We start from the raw sequence: 23,788 nt of genomic DNA on the forward strand, positions 1-23,788 counted from the left end.
GAGGGGATAGTTCAGAGAGAGGAGTTAAGTAGCATTCAGATGATGCAGACTTTATCTATAGAGAATAAAGAATCACTAAAGGGTTTTAAGTGGAAAAACAGAGTTCAATTTACATTTTAGAGAATACCCTCTAGTAGCCACGTGAAGAACTGATTTCAGGGCAGTGGTCTGAGAATAAGATGGTGGGGACCAAGACTTATGTAGCGCGAATGAAAAAGTGAAGGAAGTTTTAAGAATCACAGTGGAAACCATCATAATGCCAGCATGAAGGTCAATAAAAACTTTTATACTTGATCATGACCTGAGAATGCTAATCATTATAGTTTATACTCCTTAATGACAGACTCAAGTAGATGACCTTACTGACATCTTAGCCTGACAGTTCCTAAATACAAATAAATTTCAGTGTATTGTAGACTAACGCAGTAAAGTTATCACTAAGAACTGCTGCATATTCCAAAGCTCAAAATCTGAAATCCTTCTTGCTACTCTGGTACATATTATCTTCTTATTCTTGCATCTATCCCAACCTGTCTCTCTAAAACTGTAATTTTATCACAACTTCCTGTTTCTATAACTAACTTCTTCCGGCATTCAATTTACAAACAATTTATTGATTTGTAAATTGAAATTGTTTCTCAGCTAGCCTTGGGATGACTATGTCAGTGACTGTCCCTGCTTTCAAATAGTGTATGATCTAGTGGGAGCAACAAATACATATGCCAAAAGAGATGTACAAATAAAAATTTAAAACAATTCCAAAACGTGCCAAAAAATAGATCATTTTCAGGAGATAATTTCTGAGGCCTTTAAGATGGCTACAGTTTTGATCAGAAGGGTAGAGATAGTCTAGCTGATATTCCAAATCTTTTATTTATCTCGAATTCTCTATCACATGCCTCATGGCTCCAACTGTATACTTCTTCCACTCCTCATTTTCAAGCTCTTCGTCATTTTTCTCAATTGGCTGATTACTCCTGCTTCATTCTTTGAGAAGATTGAGGACTACGTGTACTCCATCAAATTCTATCTTCCCCATTTGGAATTTTATCTGTATACTTCTGCCTTCCTCTTATTTCACAGGAAGATGTACCCTTAGGCCTTTCAACTTGTGGCCACTACTTAAAAGTATATTTTGAGTGGAAGTGACAAAGAAGCATTTGACTCTCATATAGAAATGGCACTCTGTAAACAGTAATTGTTACCTGGTCTGAGGCAACACCTGCCAATATACAGTCATGCACTGCATAATGTCTTGTTCCACGATGGACTGCATATACGACAGTGGTCCAAGAAGATTCTAATATCCTATTTTTACCGTATCTTTTCTATGTTTAGGTTTGTTAGATATACATATACTTACCATTGTGTTACAACTGCCTATGTAACCTAGGAGCAATAGATTATACCAGGGGTCCCCAACCCGTGGGCCACAGACTGGTAACTTTGTGGCCTGTTAGAAACCAGGCCGGACAGCAGGAGGTGAGAAGCCAGCGAGTGAAGCTTCATCTGTATTTACAGCCACTCCCTATCACTTGCATTACCACCTGAGCTCAGCCTCCAGTCAGATCAGTGGTGGTATTAGATTCTCATAGGAGCGCAAATCCTACTGTGAACTGTGCATGTGAGGGATCTAGGTTGCATGCTCCTATGAGAATCTAATGCCTGATGATCTATCACTGTCTCCCATCACCCCACCATGGGACCATCTAGTTGCAGGAAAACAAACTCAGGGCTCCCACCGATTCTACATTATGGTGAGTTGTATAATTATTTCATTATATATTACTATGCAATAAGAATAAAACAACAAATGTAGTATGTTTGAATGATCCCAACACCTCCCCCCAACCCACCCCAGTCTGCAGAAAAATGGTCTTCCATGAAACCAGTCTCTAGTGCCAAAAAAGTTGGGGACCACTGGGCTATGCCAAACAGCCTAGATGCATACTAGGCTATACCATCTAGGTTTGTGTAAGTACACCCTATAATGCTCAAACAAGGAAAAAAATGCCCAATGATGCATTTCTCAGAATGTATCCCTGTTAGGCGATGCATGACTATACTTCTATACACAAAATAATGAGACATTCCATCATCCCCTTCCACAATTACTAGTCATTTTAGTGTAAGGGTCCCACCAAGGCAATTCATACCTTCCTAAGCTGATGGATGTAATGTGCTTATCAATAACAACATTTACAGCAAACCTATGATCATCCCTGAATCCTCCCAAATGTTATTTGGACCAGGAGCTGAATGATATAAATCTGTGCCTTTAGAGTATCCCAGATTTTACATAATTAGCAATGTTTCTTTTGGAGAACTGATTCCTATATTTCAATTTTGCCTTTGGGTTCTTTCATTTCTCAAGTGGCAACTAAAATGCTTCACACTTTGGCTTAACCAGCAATTTCCTGATTTAAATGACTGACTGCCACCTTCAGATAAATTTAACTTTTTAACTTCTGTATCATTGTGTACTAACAGTTTGTCTTCACATAATGCCATTGGGCTGTGTTCTCAAATTACATTCATTTGGTCACCTCAAGAGGTCCTAATGAGTTTCCCAGGCACCAGCTGTGACATAATTCGTCTTCTTGGCTGCTAAAACTTCCAGTGTTCTCTGGGCCTTCCCTTTTGCTCCGAAGTACAGGTAATTTTTTTTTCTTTTGGCAAGGATTCAGCTGCAACTGGTGCATATATTATGAACATATGCCGTCAAAAGGAAAGAATTCTCTGACAGAGGAGAAGGTATATGAAAAATTTAAGTGACTGGCCACCTTAAAAACTCATGGGAAAATTTTCTACCTCAGTCAAGTGTCCTGCATAATTTACTCAAGTAAAAAATGGGGCTTAGCTTTAAATACTGCTGGCACACTGGAGAAGATAAACTAAGACAACGAAATATATTTAAAGGTTAGGTGTGTTTCTGATTTTGGTATTTACTGAATGGCAATACTACTATGAAGCGACATAGCAGAATTTCATTAAGCCCTTACCACACACATCATTAACATTTACTTTTGGTCATATCTGATGACAACTTATGTCCTTCCCATATCACCACCATCTAAGCAAAACCATAAAATAGCTGTCTTCAGTGATAGGGAAGTTGACTTGTCCTTTGAACCACAGCTTCATCAAAGGGTTCTACCCTATTTATCCATAGGAATTTAATTTGACCTCTAAAGAAAAATCTTCTAGAAAATGTAAATACCTTAAGATGATAATGATCATTTTCCTGTCAATAATTTAAGTGATACTCAATACTATAAATTCTAATTTCACAGGGGCTAAAAAAAATCACACATAAAACTGTCTATAATATAAAAAATGACTTTACTTTTTAATTGAAGAAAAAATACAAATCCCTACAAGATAATTTCATTTTTAATGTTATGAAAAACTTCATTTATTTGAAAATACTTTGCTTAAAATGTTTATTCCAAATTTTCTTACCACTAATTTATTAATCCTGTTTAGTATCAAAACTGAGATGATCTATTTTAGGCTGTACACAAATGTCAATAGTGAACAGTCACTTAAATTCCAATTTTTTTTTTTTTTTTTTTGAGATGGAATCTTGCTCTGTCCCCCAGGCTGGAGTGCAGTGGCCCGATCTCAGCTCACTGCAAGCTCCGCCTCCCGGGTTCACGCCATTCTCCTGCCTCAGCCTCCCCAGTAGCTGGGACTACAGGTGCCCGCCAACACGCCCGGCTAATTTTTTGTATTTTTAGTAGAGACGGGGTTTCACCGTGTTAGCCAGGATGGTCTCGATCTCCTGACCTCGTGATCCGCCCGCCTCGGCCTCCCAAAGTGCTGGGATTACAGGCTTGAGCCACCGCGCCCGGCATCCAGTTGCTTTCAACGATATGCTATATATAAACTCCAAGATAAAGCTGTTCAGAGTTGCCAATAACATTATGAAACTTTACATATGTATTTCTCTCAATGTCTTAAAATCACTATTGGAAACATAATTAGTTGGACATATTCTTCCATTAAAGGAAAATACAGTAATTAACATGAATTATGCTCATCTATGAAATAATTATTTTCTCAAATTATTATATAATCAATACCCCCATCAATCCATTTCATAGACTGCCTGTGTTCCAGGTAACAGAGTAACTCAGAATGAACCACCTTAGCATATTATAAAATAGCAAAGTTAATTATGAAGTATAATTTAAAAATCAATTGGAAAAAATCTCTAATTAATAAGGTTATTAAAAAGAATTAAGAGTTAGTGTTATGTGAAAAGTTCCACAGAGATGGTTCTGTGGCTCCAGAAAAAGAGCCATTAACAAAACTGATCCTAGACTCACTTTAGAGACATAGGAATTATGACTAAGGATAATTAGAAAAGGATCAGAAAGGACAACTTACAAAAAATAAGCTGCTGGGGAACAGGAATTATAGCTAGTTAACTGTATTTATATTTCATGACATTGAGCAGTAGGTGCTAAATAACTCATGTGTCATATAAAATACTGTGTATATGCTGGAAAAAAAGCAATCTTTAAATTTCTTTAAAATATTTCAGAATTTTCTTTACTGAAATACCTTAGTAGATACAATATGAGAGAAAATATCTTTAAAATTTTTCTCAATTTATGTAAAATTACAATGTACTATTGTTTCAGCATATTAAAAAGACTTTGGAGACCAAGGTAGATCACTTGAGCCCAGGAGTTTGAGACCAGCCTGGGCAACATAGTGAGATTCCGCTTGTACAAAAAAAAAAAGAAAAGGTTTTAGCAGGGCATTGTGGTGTACACCTGTAGTCCTAGCTACTCCAGAGGCTGAGGAATGAGGACCACTTGTGCCCAGGAGTTTGAGGTTACAGTGAGCCTGGGTGACAGAGTAAGACCGTGTCTCTTAAAAAAGTTTAAAAAAACTAATATAAACTATTTAAAATAAGCTTTTAAAAATGTGAATAGCAATCAAACATCGTTATCATTTTCTATTATAGGTTTTAAAATACTTATATGTACCCTCGGGTTCTGAGTCTATTATATATAGGAAACCTGTTCTTCCCCCTCTACACAAAGCTTGTATTTCCTATAAAGCCTATATACATTAACAGATCTAGCTCCTTATTCTACTCTAAAAATCCAAAATCCTCCTATAAAAATCAATTTATAACCAAACAAAATTTTTTTCTGGCTTGATCTTCGCGGTCCTCAAAGTTGGCTCTCTAAATAAAGAAAGAAAGAAAGAAAGAAAGCAAGCAAGCAAGCAAGCACAACATAACATTTTATTAGTCAAAGTGGTTTCTATCAAATCTTTTGCCAAACCCTCAGGTCCCTTACCCTTTGTCATTGACATATTTATCTCACTATCACTAATGAAAAAGATCGATCCTTTCTTCCATCTGACTCTCCACTGTAAATACACAGACCCAGAGTACATGAGGCTGAGAGGGAAAAGAGTGGTAATCACAAAACCGGGCAGAATGATACTCACCTTTCCTCCACAATAAGTTTCCCGCCTCCATACCCTCAGGGTCTCTCAGCATCTCTTTCAAATGTCTACGGTCTTCCATTCTCCGCTTTAACCATTCCAAACATGCATTCTCTTTTTTTCTATCCCTGAGGACCTATCTTTGCACCTAAAGGTTATCACTGTCTCGATATATATTCACAGTTATCAGGGCCAGAAGTTGTAGTTCTCAAAGATCCCTTCTCAAATTCTCAGGATACTTGCCTCATCAATTACCACCCCATTTCCCCATATTGGTCTTCCTCTCTGCTGCCTTTTTGTCTTCAACCTATCTTTGTGCTCAAGTCTATCACATATTTTTAACATATTTTAAAAAGTAATTAAAACTGGCCTTCAACATAGCATCCTCTCCTAGCTATTACCACCTTCCTCCACTCAGGTGAATTTTTTGAGAGTGGCTATATTTGTTGCTCTCAATTCTACAATTCTTTATTGCTGCTTCTCAAAATACTGGTATTTGATTTGCAGTTCTACTACTCCACTAAAATTGCTTTTGGAGAGGTTTCTAATATTGCTGTAAATGCCAAATCCAATGGTCATCTCTCAGTCTTTGTTTTATTTGACATCTCTGTAGCAGTTGGCAATGTGCATCACTTTTTGTGCTATGCTGAAATGTTGGAACTCCCAATGGAACTATGCTGGACTGCCTTCTCATTTTACATCCTTTACGGCTTCAACTATCATCCATAAGAGGAACATTCCCAAATTCTTATTGCTAGCCAAGACTAACATGAGCACTAGATCCATATGTAATTCAGCTACCAATATGTATCTCTACATACCATATACACCCTAAACAACATTCAGAAACTGAATTCACAATCTTTCTTCTAAATCTGCTTCTCATTTGCTGGTTGGCTGACTGTACTATCTCCTAATCAGCTAGAATTTGGGAGTTATGTAAAACTCCTCCCTAGGTTAATAATTTACATTGACTTATTGAAGTAGGAAGGCAAGCCAATAAATGTCCTCACTTTTCCCATTGCCAAAATGGGCATAATCATGCCTATCCCCATATACTCTACCAATAAATCAGTAAGAGACATCAAATGATATGTTCAAATCTTGATTCATGTCAAAGAATAATAAATTCTTTCTTGGTGGTTGAAGTAAGGGAAAAGGTACACTGCATCTGCTCCAAACTCAGAGCAACAGGGTCTTGATGACTGTTTCTCTCAACCTTGAAAACTCCCAATACTGGAAAGTTAAAAGTCCCATTATACTGGGCTAGTAAGCTTCAGAGCTTAAATTTTTTCAGGATTCTGCTAACAACGACAGAGCGTTCAGAATAAAGCTATTTAAACTATAATGATTTTAATTATGTTTCTGTATTGACAACAGAATTAATTTTAAAAACACATGAGTGCCTACCAGCTATGTTCAATATGAAATGAGAGACACAAAACGATGATTCAGTTCCTGCCCTCAGTAAACTTATCATCTAGTTGGAAGATACTAACTTCACACAAATACTGTGACATAAAAAACCTGTAAGTATAATCAGTGGATTACGCAAAAATTCTTTATTTTAAATAATAAATAATAAACTTTCAGAACTTTTTGGGAATTAAAAAAAAGGAAATGGAAAACAAACTATAATCACAAGTAATCCACATAAAAAACTAGTTTTATATTTCCAACTTCAACTTTCAAAGAAAATATTGCAAAAAGCAAGACTCTTTTTAACTTTACAACACAATTACCTTTACTTGAGACTGATTTTTTCACTGAGGCCACATGATCTTCAGAGATTGCAAGACGCCTCAAAACGTCAGCCAAAGCTGCCTTTAGCACAGTGATTTCATCTTCTTGTTGCTGAACGCGTGACTCAAGAGCTGACAGGCGATCTTGAACATCAGAAGTACTTGCAGCAGAAATACTATCATCTATAAAATAAAATATGGAATATTTTTAAGTAAACTGCTTGAGAAGTAATTTCTGATAAGAAAAACTATGCCAGATAAGACTTACAAAAGATGAGAAAAATTCTGGCTAGGTGAAGTGGCTCGCGCCTGTAATTCCAGCACTTTGAGGGGCCAAGGCGGGCAGATCACTTGAGGTCAGGAGTTGGAGACCAGCCTGGCCAACATGGTGAAATCCCGTCTCTACTAACAACACAAAAAATTAGCCAGGCATGATGATGAGCTCCTGTAATTCCAGCTATTTGGGAGGCTGAGGTGCGAGAATCACGTGAACCCTGAAGGTGGAGGGTGCAGTAAGCTGAGATTGCGCCACTGCACTCTAGTCTGGGCAACAGAGCAAGGGTCTGTCTCAAAAAAAAAGGAAATTTCAAAACAAAAAACTCTGTAACATCCCATCATGTTGACACATATTAACTTCTATAAAGATTTTTATAGCTATCTTAATTTAAAATAAGTTAATAAATTTCACAAATAATTAAAATGGTGACAACTGTCCCCATGGTCAAATTTCCCCTATTTTTACAACATCATCTTAATTGGTTTTCTCACGAAAAGGCTCCCTAAATACATCATCTTGTAGACATCAGGAAACTTGCAAGAGAGCAAACTATTTAACCTTTCTTAATTACAACATTATTACCACAGTTCTCTCTGAAAACAGAAAAGGCATATAAATCATTTCTGTTTGGCTTTATGTATCAGATAGGGAGTCTATCACCTTAACCAACAATGATGAGGAAGCATCTTTACTACTTTACTTTTTACTATCATACTCTCCCACACCCCACAGAAGTCAGTATTGCTATGTAATTAACAAAAGACTTTTTGCTGCTCCTTCTCTCCACCTAACACCACAACCTCTTTTAAAAAAAGGTTTTTATGAAGTACATACTTAATATTTGCCTTAGGTATGTAACAACAACAAGAGAAAGACTATTCAAATAAGGCCTAGCTATACCACAGCAATTACAAAGGACTTGCAAAGTTACGTAACTTTAGACTATACTACTGTATTTGTTGGGTCAATCAGAATCCAAACATATAGAAACATCAATTGCCGGCTGGGTGCAGTGGCTCATGCCTGTAATCCCAGCACTTTGTGAGGCTGAGGCGGGCGGATCACGAGGTCAGGAGATCGAGACCATCCTGGCCAACAAGGTGAAACCCCATCTCTATTAAAATACAAAAAATTAGCCGGGCATGGTGGCGTGTGCCTGTAGTCCCAGCTACTTGGGAGGCTGAGGCAGGAGAATCGCTTGAACCCAGGAGGCAGAGGTTGCAGTGAGCCGAGATCACGCCACTGCACTCCAGCCTGGCAACAGAGCAAGACCCCATCTCAAAAAAAAAAAAAAAAAAAAAAAAAAAAAAAAAAAAAAGAGAAACATTCATTGCTATTGGTTCATTCAGTATAAGCAGGAAAATTCAGGAAAATAACTAACTGTTCAGTACACCCTTGGCTTACACTGAGGGGAAGTTTTAGATTCTAATGTAAGAGTTGTTTGGAGCACACTGAGATAATTTAAATGACTGTTTCAGTCATTCAGACAATAAGGCAGAATGTACTGTTTTTTTCTCATACTGAGATAATATGCTATGGAACTTAACAATTTAATTCAAAGTTTAAAACCACCACCACAACATTTAAAAACCAAAGCTATCACCATTACATTATGGAACAATAAACAATATTCATATTTCATATTTAAGATCATATACACCACCAGACCTCCCATGCATACATATGTACTCTCTTCTGTCTTTACTAGTATTTCACTGACAGTCTTATCTTTGAGAAGTACTGATACTGAAGGAAAAGTTGGGTTTCATCTTTAAATTAGACTTCAAATTCTGGTTCCATATTAACTAGTTACATAATCTTAGGCAAGTTATTTTAGTTCTTTAAGCATTAATTTCTTCATCTTTAAATAAGATTGTTTTAAGGAGGGTGCGCCTAGGATATGTACAAAGTACAAAAGTTAGAATTTGAAAGCTTTGAGCACATTTGTTACTTAAAGGCAGATGTGTCCAACTCTGAGATGCTTAAGGAATGATAAGAACAATTCAGTCTCTCGCCTTAGAAATTTTTATATTTTAAGTATTTTTCACTTCCACGGTGGTCTAGCTGAATTCTAGCTGATCTATATTCTTTGTAAGTATGTTAGACTATGGTCACTATTCTTTCTACCCAAAATTCTTTCCTATTCTCCTTCTTCTCACAGGAAGAATAGCCACTCTTGTCTTTTGTGAAACTCCACCATATTTCTTGGTCCTAGTACGGCTGTCAATCTATGATGCCTCACTTTACCCTCTGCTCCCCATACTATGAGACTGAACCATATAAAATGACCTTTTCAGTTGTATAAATATTACTATTAGAAATTTCAGCTGGACAAGGCAGCTTATGACTGTAATCCTAGCACTCAGGGAGGCCAAGGTGGGCGGATAGCTTGATCCCAGGAGTTTGAGATCAGCCTGGGCAACGTAGTGAGAACCCATGTCTACAAAAATGGAAAAAATTATCTGGGCATGGTGGCACGTGTCTGTACTCAGAAAAGTGAAATGGGAGGCTCACTTAAATCCAGTCAAAAATGGGTTTAATTCAAGGATGCAGTGAGCTTTAATTACACCACTGCACTTAAACCTGGGTGACAGAGGAAGACCCTGTCAGAAAGAAAAGAAAAAAGAAAAGAGAAAAAAAGAAGAGAAGAGACAACACGAGAAGAGAAAAGAAAAGGAAAGAAAAGAAAAGAGAAAAAAGGGAAGGAAGGGAGGGAGGAAAGGAGAGAGGGAGAGAGGGAGGGAGGAAGGAAGTTAGTTAATATGGCTCAATCTAATACTACCACAGGAGTAGTAGTCATGAGATACAGGATAGGCCAAATGAACCCCTCTTGAATTTCCCACAGATAAGAGTTATAGCCCATCCTCCTTGGTTCTCCATCTATCAGGATGTCACCCTAGGACTGTCAAAAATAAAGGTGGTTCTAACTACCTTGTGTTCCAGTTCTAGTCTCTGAAGCCTTGGCCCTTCAATTCTGAGAGCTACTCCAATATTCCTCCCAGCTAATTATATAACCTAATAAATTCACTTTTTGCAAGCCATTATTGGTAAAGCAAAGGTCATGATTAAGTCAGTAAACTATATGGATGTATTTTTCTAAATTGTTCTCAATTCATGAAAGATGAGCTATACCTTTATATTATGACCACAGATAAAATGCTTATATGATTTTTGTAAACATATAACCTGCTTAATTATTCTGGGAGGGCAGCTGAGCTACTAGATTATCAGGCTATAACGCCAAGGTTAGGGTGCTAGGTTTTAGTACCAGCTTGGTAACTTTTACCTTCAGCAAACTTTTACAAACTTTGATTTTTTAAAAAATGACTAAGGTGTTCAAGTTGTGTGAAACTTGGATAGTGACAAGAAAGGTGGTTCAGCTTGTAAAATTCCTACCCAACCCTGATAGACACTGTGAGACACAAGAACAATTTTTCGAAGGGCATAACACATACAAAGTTAACTATTAACAATGTCCTGCATTTATATTGTGCCTTTCATATTTATTACCTCAGCTCCCCCCCACACACACACATACACACACAATCTATATTTTATATTGGAGGAAATAGCTCAAACTAAATAACTTGCTCAAGGTCACCAAACTAATCTAGGTATCTCAGACTCAAAGACAAGTCTTTTGACTCTCAACTTAAGTGCCTTTTATTTTATTCCATGCTGCATTCTATTCCATGCTGCATTCTAACAATCATCACATGAGGACCAAACAAATACATCCTTTCACAAAGCCACGCAAGGGGCTTAAACTACTGAGTGATTTAATCAGTTTTTTGTTTCAGGAAGATCATTTTGGTTGCTGTGTGAAAACAGAATGGAACAGGATAAGAGTAAACACAAGAACAGACAGGAGGCTACTGCAGTAAACCATGTGAAAGGTGATGATGGCGTATGTTAGGGTTAAGATGTTCAAGTGTCTCAGTTTCTCCAGAACAAATATGTCTCCTGTCTCAGTATAAATATTATCATAATGCCCCCTCTTTCACTCTCAAGTTCCCTGACTTGGATGATCAATTACAGGGTCACTATAGCCAAGGCAACAAGCAATGGCAATGTAACAGAGCGTAGTAGTTGATCGCCAGAGTTCCTCATAGCTCTAATTCCTTCCTGTCTAAAATCCTGGCTCTTAACCCTTTCAGGGGCATGAATTTCTTTGAGAATTCAATAAAAGCTGTGGTAGAATAGTGCATGAACTCTGGTATTACACTGACTAAATACATCTATTTGTTTGCTTTTTTTTTTTTTTTCAAGACTCACTCTGTCAACCATGCTGGAGTGCAGTGGTGCAATCTCACTGCAACCTCTGCCTCCTGGGTTCAAGAGATTCTCCTGCCTCAGCCTCTATTAGCCGAGGCTCGGAGTAGCTGGGAGATTACAGAGGCGCGTGCCACCACACCCAGCTAACTTTTATTATTATTTTTTTGTAGATATGGAGTTTTGCCATGTTGGTCAGGCTGGTCTCAAACTCCTGACCTCAAGGGATGTGCCCGCCTTGGCCTCCCAAAGTGCTGGGATTACAGGTGTGAGCCACCATGCCCGGCCATCTGTTTGCTATTTACCGACTCTGTGACTGCTTTCTTCATGTGTAATTTACTCATGTGAACCGGTACTTACATCAGGCTTGGGATGATTAGATGAAATAATGCACAGCACGGCCATATAGGGTGGTTACAGTAAGTTACTATCCTATATTGATGTTCTTTATTGCACAGTTTATTATTGCCACAAAATTAGAAATGACCTAAAGTCTAAGGATGAGGTTAAATAAGCTATAATATGTCCATACCATAGAATATCATGGAATAATTTAAAACAACAGAGTAGGAGCATAAGCTAAAAATTTGAAAGATCTACAAGATGACTTAAGTGGAATAAGCAAACTACAAAACAATATGTACTGAATAATTTATAGACACACATCAAAACACACTTTTAAAAATTAACACAAAAAACATACATATACACACACATATGTATATATAATGTACACGGAAAGAAGTTGTGAAGTACACACATCAAACTGGTAACTGGGTTACCTCTGGCTAGGAAGGTGAGATTAGAAAAGTGGAAATAAAGAGAAATTTTTGCTTTTTAGTGTATGTATTCCTGTATTATTCAAATTTCACAATAAAAATGTGTATTAATTTATGCCTTTTAAGGTAAAATGCATTGCTTCTGAAGCTTAACTTCTTAAAACAAGTTTCCTCCAGTTAGTGTTCCAATGTTACAAGGAACATAGCAAAGCAGAATGCAAATAAATTTCTATCATAGATTACTAAAACAAGAACAGACACTATCTTAAAGTGCAACAACCCCTCTCATCATTTTATAAATAAGTAAACTAAGACTCTGAGACATCAGGTGAGTTACCCATGGCCACACAGCAAACTAGAGTCAGAGTTCCTTCCTCTGATGACTATATTATCCACTGCTCTTGTTCTTTCCATTTTGAAAACTTTGCTCTTACTTTTTTCACTCCCAATCTCTAAGATGCCCCCATTCTCATTCACAATAAACTAAAGGATATAATTGTTCAGTAAATGAATATATTTTCTGAGGGCTACTAACATTCCCTTTTCTTGATCAAGTAGATTAGACCATTTTCCTTACACCCCCCACCTTTTTATAGAGTAGGAGTATAAGCTAAAAATGGTAATCCCCTCCCTTTAAAAAATTTTTGGTATTGACCCCGGTTTTTAAAAATTGTTGCTCCTTCTCAAAATAGTTTCCAGCTTTGAAGGTTAAAATAAGAAATACAAATGAATTCTCAAGCATTTTTGAACTTGTTAAGAAAAAAGTAAAGAATGAAGAGAAAACGGAGATCCACAAACCTCTATCAGTCTAATCTATTTACTGGCATGAGTCAGTCTCTTTTTAGAAATACAAGGAAATTTATATGTGACCCGTAAACTTTGTATTTTAAAGTTTAAAATATTACAGTTTAAAGAATACAATGACAGCTATTCATTACACTTTTATTACACTGAATCACAGTTAATTTATTTTCTGAACTGTTGAGAAATGTGTCATCTTTGCAAAGGTAAGTATATTGTGTTTTATTATAAATATCCAAAAGTTGGCAATCCAGTATCATATCAGAAGGAGACATGCCTACACATTCTAGTACCTTTGGATTTTACTGATTTTATATCTTTCTAAAACAGAATACTTACTGTCTTGTTTTCTTAGTGGGGGCATACAATCATAATGTAACCACTTCTTGGTGACTCAGTCTTCATTTAGAATATTAATTACTACGCTGCAAGCACTGTGGCGAAATGATGCCTTCGAGGCTATTATATGTCTAATCAAATAATTGAGAACCATGGCTCAGGCCTCTAATTCAGCACTTTGAGAGGTTGAGGCAGGAGGATTGCGTGAGCAGAGGAGTTCAAGACCTGGGCAATCTAGGGTGACCCTGTCTTTACAAAAAAAATTAGCCAGGGGGTGGCAGCACACACCTATAGTCCCAGTCCTGAGGCAGGAGGATCACTTGAGCCTAAGAGGTCACAGCTGCAGTAAGCCATGACTGTGCCACTGCACTCCAGTCTTCGTGATAGAGCAAGACCCTGTCTTTAAAATAAATAAATAACAACTTTTTAAAAGTTAGCCAGGTGTGGTGGCACCTGCTTGTAATTGAGGGGCTGAGGCAGTAGAATTGTCTGAGCCCAGTTCAAGGCTGCAGTGAGCTACAACTGCATCACTGCACTCCAGCCTGGGCAAAAAAGTAAGACCCTATTGCCAAAAAATAAAAAAATAAAAAAATAAAAAAAAAATTACATTTTTAATTTTCTTTTTTGTAGAGATAGGGTCTCACTATGTTGCCCAAGCTGGTCTTGAATTCCCATCCTCAAGCAATCCTCCCCTCTCAGCCTCCCAAAGTGCTGGAATTATAGGCATGAGCCACTGCACCAGACCACATTTTTGGTTTTCTAATCTTTCTACTTTTCTCCTTACCTCTTTGCAGTTAGGATTAGCTATGCCTATCCATAGCAATCTCCCTTTCCAATCTAATTTCCTACATTATGGGATATTGAATAACTAAGCTTTTTGAACTGTTTATATGAGAAGTCTCTAAAAGGAGGACCTCTTCTATTTTAAAAACATATTACAGGTTGAGTATCCCTTGTCTGAATTGCTTGGTACCAGAAGCGTTTCAGGTCTCAAATTTTTCAGATTTTGGAATATCTGCATATACATAATGAGATATCTTGTGGAGGGGATCCAAGTCTAACTACAAAATTCATTTATGTTTCACTTACATCTTATACACATGTCCTGAAGATAATTTTATACAGTATTTAAAAAATAATTTTGTGCATGAAATAAAGTGTATACTGAGCTATCAGAAAACAAAGGTGTCACTATCTCAGACACCCACGTGGACAACTGGTTGTTTTTTGGCATAATCATCATTCCTGACTCTGAACTTACATGCTACCAATAAGTAATCACTTTTTAAAACTTATTCATACTTAAGTACTTAACAGGAAAATGCAAGCCAACCTCTCCTCTTCCTCCTCAACCTACTCAACTCATGTTGAGTAGTTGAGATGACGAAGAGGAAGCTCTTATGATAATCCATTTTGATTTAATGAAAAGTAAATGAAATTTCCCTATGACTTTCTTAATAACATTTTCTTTTCTCTAGCTTACTTTATTGTAAGAGTACACCATATAATATATGTAATACACAAAAATATGTGAATCAACTTGTTGTTACCAGTAAAGCTTCTGGTCAATAGTAGGCTACCAGTAGTCAGGTTTTTGGGGAATCAAAAGTATACGTGGATTTTCAACTGAGCGGGAGAGGGAGGGAGTTGGCACCCCAAACCCCCATGTTATTCAAGGGTGAACCATATATTAAAGCCCATATCTCCACCACACACAAAAATAAAATCCAAGAAGAATAAAGAATTAAGGGCAAAATTATAAAATCTTTAGAAAATAAGTACAAATGTCTTCATATCCTACAAACAGGAAGGCCCTAAAAAAGATACAAAAAGAACCATAAAATATTGATACTTAACTACAATAGAATTCAGATGTTTGGTCTCCAAAAGACATAATAGAGAAAGTAATCCATAAACATGGAAAAGATAGCTGTAACACATATAAATGATAAAAATTAGTATCCAGACTGGGCATAGTAGCTCATGCCCACAATCCTAGCACTTTAGGAGGTCGAGGGAGGAGGACTGCTTGAGTTCAGGAGTTCGAGACCAGCCTGGGCAACATGGCATCCCTGTCTCTACAAAAACTAGCCAGGCATGGCGGCACACACCTGTAGTCCCAGCTACTTAGGAGGCTGAGGTGGGAGGATGACCTGAGACCAGGGAGGTCGAGACTACAAACAATTCTATAGTTAGTCAAAGCTTTTGCCAGTCTTTCTAAACACCTCACAGAAAAGGAAACATAAATGGCCAACAAACATAAAATGAGGCTCAAACACCTCATTAAAAATCTTGGAAAGGAAAATTGAAACCATCCAAAATACCATCTTATGCGTACCAGACTGGCCAAAAACGTAAAGTGACAAAACATCCAGTGTTCCCAAAGATATGGAGGGACACAAGCTCTCAAACATTACTGGTAGAGAGTGACCTGTTTCAATGACTTTAGGGGGAAAAAAAACCTTGGCAATATCTAGTAAAACTGAAGACACACACATCCTATGACCCAGCAATTCCACCGTGTGTTACCCTAACCTAAAGAGTCAACAAACTTTTCTGTAAAGGGGAAAATAGTTAAATATTTTAGGCTTTGCAGACCACACAGTCTGTGCAGCAAACTACTCAGATGTGCCTTTGTAACACAAAAACAGCTAGAAATATGTATATGAATGGGTGTGGCTATGTTCCAATAAAACTTCATTTAATAAAACTTCATTTATAAAACAGGTGGCCTCCCAGGCAGTCTCCCAGTCTCTGTTCTAGAGAAACTCCTGCAGACATACATACACCAAAAGACATGTCCAAGAATATTCACAGCAGCATAGTTCATCATAAAAACAAATTGGAAACAACCTAAATATTAATTGTAAAATGGGTAAATAAATTGTGATATTAACAATCAACAGAATACCAGAATAGTAAAAGTAAACTATGGCGACGTGCAACATCATTTTCAATCTCAGGAACGTGATGAACGTAAAGAGCAAGTCAGGTGAAATTTATATAAAGTTCAAAAACATACAAAAGTAAATCATACAATGTTTAGAATAAAACTACTGAAAAACCAAGGGAATGATATACACAAAATTTATGACAATAGTTACTTCTGATGGTTGTATGACAGAGGATAGGATAGTGAGACACTCACACATAATGGAACATCTATGTGATTAAAGCATGTATTATACTTTTTAGGGAGGGGGAGGGAAGTTCAGTGATGTTTCTCTTCTGTAAAAGTGGATGGGGGACATGATAACTGGTCTACATAACTGATTTATTCACTTTATTCTTTGGAGAACAATGAATCCATTTTTGTGAATTAAATTCCAAAACAGAAATGAAGTTGTATTTCCAAGAACCCTGGGGTTTTGTGGTATAAAAACAACTATACTAGATGGTCTTTATGACAGTTTTGAGGCCTAATGGTATGACTCTAAGATTAGTTATCTACAAACCTAAGGAACAAAACAGTGCTTCATTTCAAAAAGTTACATGATATGAGATATAATATCATCCCAAGAACAAATAAGTTGTTAAAAAATTTGAAATAGTCTCTGATCTCCCCTTCCTAAAGCACTTATGCTGAGATACTAGGCAGTCCTCACAGGTTAGAATGGTAATGGCAGAAGATTAGGTTAGATTAGAGAAGCAAATGTGAGTGAAGACCATGAGAAACTAGTAACAATACCACACGCTGTGTATAGTGTTTTTTTTTTTGTTGTTGTTTGTTTGTTTGTTTTGAGACAGAGTCTGGCTCTGTTGCCCAGGCTGGAGTACAGTGGCATGATCTCAGCTCGCTGCAACCTCTGCCTCTCAGGCTCAAGTAATTCTCGCACCTTAGCCTCCTGGGTAGCTGGGATTACAGCTGCACACCACCATGCTCTGCTACTTTTTTTTTTTTTTTTTTTTGAGATGGAGTTTCGCTCTTGTCGCCCAGACTGAGTGCGGTGGTGCGATCTCGGCTCACTGCAACCTCCACCTCCCAGGTTCAAGCGATTCTCCTGCATTAGCCTCCCGGGTAGCTGGGATTACAAGCACCTGCAAGCACACCCAGCTAATTTTTGTATTTTTAATAGAGACAAGATCTCCCATGTTGGCCAGGCTTGTCTCAAACTCCTGACCTCAGGTGATACACCCACCTCAGCCTCCCAAAGTGCTGGGATTACAGGCATGAGCCACCATGCCTGGCCCGCTAATTTCTGTATTTTTAGTAGAGATGGGGTTTCGCCACGTTGGCCAGGCTGGCCTTGAACTCCTGGCCTCCAGTGATCCACCCGCCTTGGCCTCCCAAAGTGTTGGGATTACAAGGCATGAGCCACAGTGCCCGGTCCAGATAATTGTTTTTGATGAAGTTTTTTGGTTAGACTTCACAAAAGCAAAAGTCAAGCTTAATTATACAATTTCTGAGTATTATTAAGACAGGCACTTTTAAATTATTTTCCATTAAAAGCTGCTGTTTTATATACATGACCATCTTTTTTCACGGAGAACAAGAACAAGCTGAGCAAAACCCACTCTGTCCTCTCAACAGGAATATATTTGTTTATAAAGCAAGTAGTTTTAAGTACTTTATACAAGTGTGTAGGCAAATGTTTATCATATTACTGACACATATATTTACAGGGAGAAGGGGGCTAATGGAGGGAGCAAGGAATCTAGATTCATTCCCAAGTCCTAAGACTTCTTTTGTCATAAGTTTGTGAGGCAAGTCTGAACCCACAGGAATGGAGATAGGTTACCTCGTTAGAAATTTTTAAGTGTAGAGGAACCCCACACTGAAGTGAGACCAGGCAAGCTGTCTTCCATTCTCACCACCGATGTTGTAGGCAATATAAACCAGTTCTGTCTACGTTTCCTACCACCTTCCCAGATAGTTCCAAAGCAAATCTCAGCTCTCTAAATCTCACAACATACTTTACATTCTGAGGAAATCCTCTCAGTCCAGATGGCCTACCACACAAACTACTTCTATGTTGGCACAAATAAAACTTAAGATAGTTCTTCTCCTCCCCTTTTGCTCTCTGAACTAAAGAAAAGTGTTCTATTTTATAAAAGGGGACAAACTGAAGGACAGCGAGCACACAACACACAGGCAAAAGCAGGCAGGATACAGACAAAAAACCTGGGCTGCTTTGAGGAGCGGCTAAACCCTAGGCAGCAGAAAAGCACGAAATTAATGCACTACGCAAATATTCACTACAATTATTTGGTTGTCCTTTAGCACTACTTTTCGGATCTTCTTTAAACTGGTTAACAATAAGGTACTATTGCTTAAAGTCCCCAAAGTAAGTATTTTTCCTAGTAGGAAATAAAATAATGTGTATACAAAGTAGCAAGTCATATTTCCTTTTTCTTTTGTTTTATTTAAAATACAATGAAATCCACATGAATGGTAACAGAACTTAAGGAATTATCACTTTTCATTGATTTTTAAAACCAAAATATTAAGATATTAAGATTTATTATAAACATTTTGCTAAGTTAATGAATATAATTAACAATGAGAATCATTTTTCTTAACTAATTTTCCAAGTTGTTTGAAAATATTAACTGCAGTACTAGTATTAAGAAACCTGAAACAGGGGCTGGGCACGGTGGCTCACGCCTGTAATCCCAGCACTTTGGGAGGCCGAGGCAGGCGGATCATGAGGTCAGGAGATTGAGACCATCCTGGCTAACATGGTGAAACCCCGTCTCTACTAAAAATACAAAAAAAAATTGTCTGGGCATGGTGGCAGGTGCCTATAGTCCCAGCTACTGGGGAGGCTGAGGCAGGAGAATGGTGTGAACCTGGGAGGCAGAGCTTGCAGGGAGCTGAGATCACACCACTGCACTCCAGCCTGGGAGACAGAGTGAGACTCCGTTTAAAAAAAAAAAAAAAAAAAAAAAAGAAACCTATAATAACAAACAATTTATCTTTTTTTGTTGCTTTTAAGCTTTACATTTGCACTTAATAAATTTAAACCAACTCAAAATAAAACATAAACAACATAACAGCTATAAACACACATGCACCAAAAACTACTGTGAAAGGGATGAAACCTAAACCAAACTAAATAACATGAAGAGATTGAGATAAGGATAAACTAACAGCAAAAGCTGATAAAAGACATTGGAATGAGGCAAAATGATCCAGATTAATACTTACAAAAGGCCTTCACAGGCCAGGCACAGTGGCTCACACCTGTAATCCCAGCACTTTGGGAGGCCGAGGTGGGCGGATCATGAGGTCAGATGGAGACCATCCTGGCTAACATGGTGAAACCCCATCTCTACTAAAAAATACAAAAAATTAGCCACGTGTGGTGGCGGGCGCCTGTAGTCCCAGCTACTAGGGAGGCTGAGGCAGGAGAATGGCATGAACCCGGGAGGCAGAGCTTGCAGTGAGCCGAGATCGTGCCACTGCACTCCAGCCTGGGCGACAGAGCCAGACTCCGTCTCAAAAAAAACAAAAACAAAACAAAAAGGCCTTTACAGAAAAAAGTAGAAGCCATGAAACGAGTGTTCTACAAGTAAGACTCAGGAAAGCACTTCTCTTTTTATTAATACCTGGTACAGATTCATCAAAGTATAGGAGTTACTTGAAAGATTAACAGGAGTGAGGTGGGTTGGGGAATATCTAATGTGTTTGAAACATTACAGCTAGGAAGGAATTCAAATTCTTGCTATTGACTGGTGAGAGGCTTGAAAGCAGATTGTATGTTATTATACTTCAATCACCAGACAAACGTAAGGCTGTAGTTTTATAATTCACGTGTCAACTATACTCTTCTTACAATAAATGGACCCAAATTAAATCATTGCTTAGAGGTTCCTAAGGTTAGAAGGGCTGTCAAAAAGTTCTGTAACAAAGTGCTTTCTAATTAGCATATAACAAAAAGAGGTCCTCTTGCACATCAAAGTATATTGGGCTTTTTTTCCCACCACCTCCCATTTGTGCAGTGCATTACTAATTTGTATATTATGTACCTTGGCCATTCCTTTCTTCTCAAATCAAAATCTAATTTCAGGGAAAAAGCTTGTGGGACCCAGTCTCAGCTGTTTCTATGATTAAGAATCATCTTCTCTCTTTTCTATTACAGTCAAATCTCTTTTCCAAAACTCCTATTCATCCAAATATTTGAGTACTATATATAAAAAATTTTCAAAGTGCTGAGAATTAAAAAAAAAATTACTGCCAGAAATTTATCTACCAAAAATTAGAAATAAAGCAATAATTTTTTTTTTTTTTGAGACAGAGTCTCACTCTGTTGCTCAGGCTGGAATGCAGTGGCGCGATCTCGGCTCACTGCAAGCTCTGCCTCCTGGGTTCACGCCATTCTCCCGCTTCAGCCTCCCGAGTAGCTGGGACTACAGGTGCCCGCCACCACGCCTGGCTAATTTTCTGTATATTTAGTAGAGACGGGGTTTCACCATATTAGCCAGGATGGTCTCGATCTCCTGACCTCGTGATCCACCCGCCTCGGCCTCCCAAAGTGCTGGGACTACAGGCGTGAGCCACCATGCCCAGCCATAAAGGGATAATTTTAATAGATGATACTCAAGATAGAATTGATGGAATATGGTCATTGATTACATAAGGGGATAAAAAGTACAGGAAGATCCCCGTTTTTCTATTTGGATGACTGAATAAATGGTTCAATAACATTCACTGATAGAGAACAAAGGAAAAAAAAAACGGTGGGGAATGAGGGAGCAGAATGATGTGTGGTTTTGGATCTGCTGAGTTTGAGGTCATTATAACAAAAGTATAACTAGGTCTTGGGCTTAAGATAGAGGCCTGAATTAGAGATTACATTTGGGAGCTTTATTAGGACATATCTGATAACTGGAGTTGTGAGAATTGATGATTTGGAGCGAGAAAGGAATAGGGCCAAAGTTATCCTGCAAAGAAGACAGAATAAAAACTGTCAGAAGGCTAGTCATAGGTTCAGGAAAGGAGATACAATGTTAGACTGCAAAGATATCAAAAGACAACGACTAAAAATGGTCCATCTGATTTGGCCAGTATTAAGGAATCTTTACCAGAGAAGTTTCAGTGGAGTCATGGGAATAGAAGCATGACTGCAATGCACTGAAGTGAGGCTGGGAGGTAAGGCAGTCTTTTAAGGAATTTGATTGAAGATGGAAAGGGTTTAACGGGATGGGGGTGAAGAGAGTGTTTGCAAAGCTGACAGTGGTGTTTTTATTTAAATGTAAGAGTAATAGATTTACAGGGTTTAGGGAAGGAACCAATAGAGTGATTTGTACTAACACGTAATGACATGCAGCAGAGCTCCAGCGTTAGAGATGTGAAAGGCTAAAATAGAAAAAACAAGAAAAAGAATGAGCCTTTTCTGAGAAGAGATACTTTTATCTAAGAATGAAGGGAAGAATATGAGAGGAGGTAAAGATATTTGTCTTTCTACCTAATTTTTCTGTAAAGCAGGAGACACACTGCCCTGCTGAGAAGAGCTGGTTAAAGCGCTTGAGCTGGCTGGGCACGGTGGCTCACGCCTGTAATCCCAGCACTTTTGGAGGCTGAGGTGGAGGGATCACCTGAGGTCAGCAGTTCGAGACCAGTCTGGCCAACATGACAAAACCCCATCTCTACTAAAAATAAAAAATTAGCTGGGGATGGTGGCACACACCTGTAATCCCAGCTACTCGGGAGGCTGAGGCGGGACAATCACTTGAACCTAGGAGGCGGAGGTTACAGTGAGCCAAGATTGCAACACTGTACTCTAGCCTGTGCAACAGTAAAAGACTCTGTCTCAAAAAAATAAATAAAAAATAAGACGTGGAGCTAATAGATAAGTGTGGAATTGTATATGCCACACGACTCATAATATTGCAGGATATTGTTAATTATCTTTTAATAAAGTTACATTTAAAATTCCTAACTAGATTGTAAAACCCTCTGGGGAAGAAGCTATTTTTCATTTTCCTCTACACCTGCAAAGCATCACACATTGCAATAACCCTCCAAACAGTGGTTGACTTGTTGTGGTTGTACTTCAGAATAAGCAGCAAAGACAGGATAAAACAGGGAATGAAAAAAAGACACTTACTAGTTTGGTGACATGCATAGGACTAGGGGTTGCTTTAGAAGAACCCCCTTTATTAGAAGTTTCGTGTAGCTGAGGGGGAATCTGGAAGAAGCAAATTTAGCCAATAATTGTATCATAGAAAAGATAGGTATCTCTCTCCTCTTCCCTCACCACCTAGTATTTCTTCCTTCCTTTGGTTTTTTTCTTTCTCTGAATAACCCCTTCCTTTCTTGTACCTGGATTTTGAGGCTATCTATCTTCCTGCCCTCCTTTCCCTTCCCTCTTCCCCTCTGCCAGGATATGACCAAAATGAAGTATATTTTTGTTATTCCTATCAGTTTTAGAGATTTAGCCCAACCAAGAGGTTAGATGTTCTCGCATTACTGGGCCTCAACCCAGGACTCTAGATTTATTTTGCTAGAGTTTTCCTCTTACTATTTTTTATAAGCAAATGAGCTAAATGCTTTTATTTCTTATCCAAGAAAAAAAATCTACTTTACTTCCCTCCCTGATTCCTCTGACAAACTCAGTATTTACATGTATTTAGCCCTAAACTCACTCACTCACATTTCTTTTATTTTTCTCTCTCGTGGTGAATAGGTGATTCTTGCAAGACAGTTATCTGTCTTGCTTTATGAAAAAATACTCTACCATTTAAGATTTTACTAACAAAACTGTTCCTGGAATACAAAGTTCATGTGTAAGCTAAAAACTTACTTAATATGCATATGGTGCTTAAGAGCACAGTGCTGGATTTAGACTGTCTGGGATTTAAAAACTGGCTTCATCATTTAGTAACTATATACCCAGGCAAGTTTCTTAACTTCTTCATGCCTCAGATTCTCCATCTTTAAAATGAAGCTAAGAACATCTAACATATAAAGTCATAGAAAATTAAATTAGATAAATTAAACAGCATGTAAAAATGACAAATAGTGAAATTTTTCTTTTTATAAATGTTAGCTACTACTATAATCATCATAAGAGTCCAATATAAAGGTCTGCTAAACCCACACCTATATCACCTTAATCCTTAAGGATGGGTAACATTTGCAGTCAGGTACCTAGGGTACACAATCA

At 37.8% G+C, this 23,788-nt stretch overlaps 1 protein-coding gene across 2 annotated transcripts in view; it reads right to left on the reverse strand.

Moving 5' to 3' along the window:
- The window catches only part of EML4 (EMAP like 4), a 164,403-nt gene that overhangs the window by 80,512 nt on the left and 60,103 nt on the right, over positions 1-23,788 (reverse strand). For both annotated transcript variants that reach the window (XM_030800374.1, XM_030800373.1), the window contains exon 2: positions 7,212-7,394. In XM_030800374.1, the coding sequence (XP_030656234.1) occupies positions 7,212-7,394 (183 nt within the window). The remainder of the gene's footprint in view (positions 1-7,211; positions 7,395-23,788) is intronic.

The sequence above is a fragment of the Nomascus leucogenys genome, chromosome 19 (assembly GCF_006542625.1).
Source record: "Nomascus leucogenys isolate Asia chromosome 19, Asia_NLE_v1, whole genome shotgun sequence".
Lineage (NCBI taxonomy): Eukaryota > Metazoa > Chordata > Mammalia > Primates > Hylobatidae > Nomascus > Nomascus leucogenys.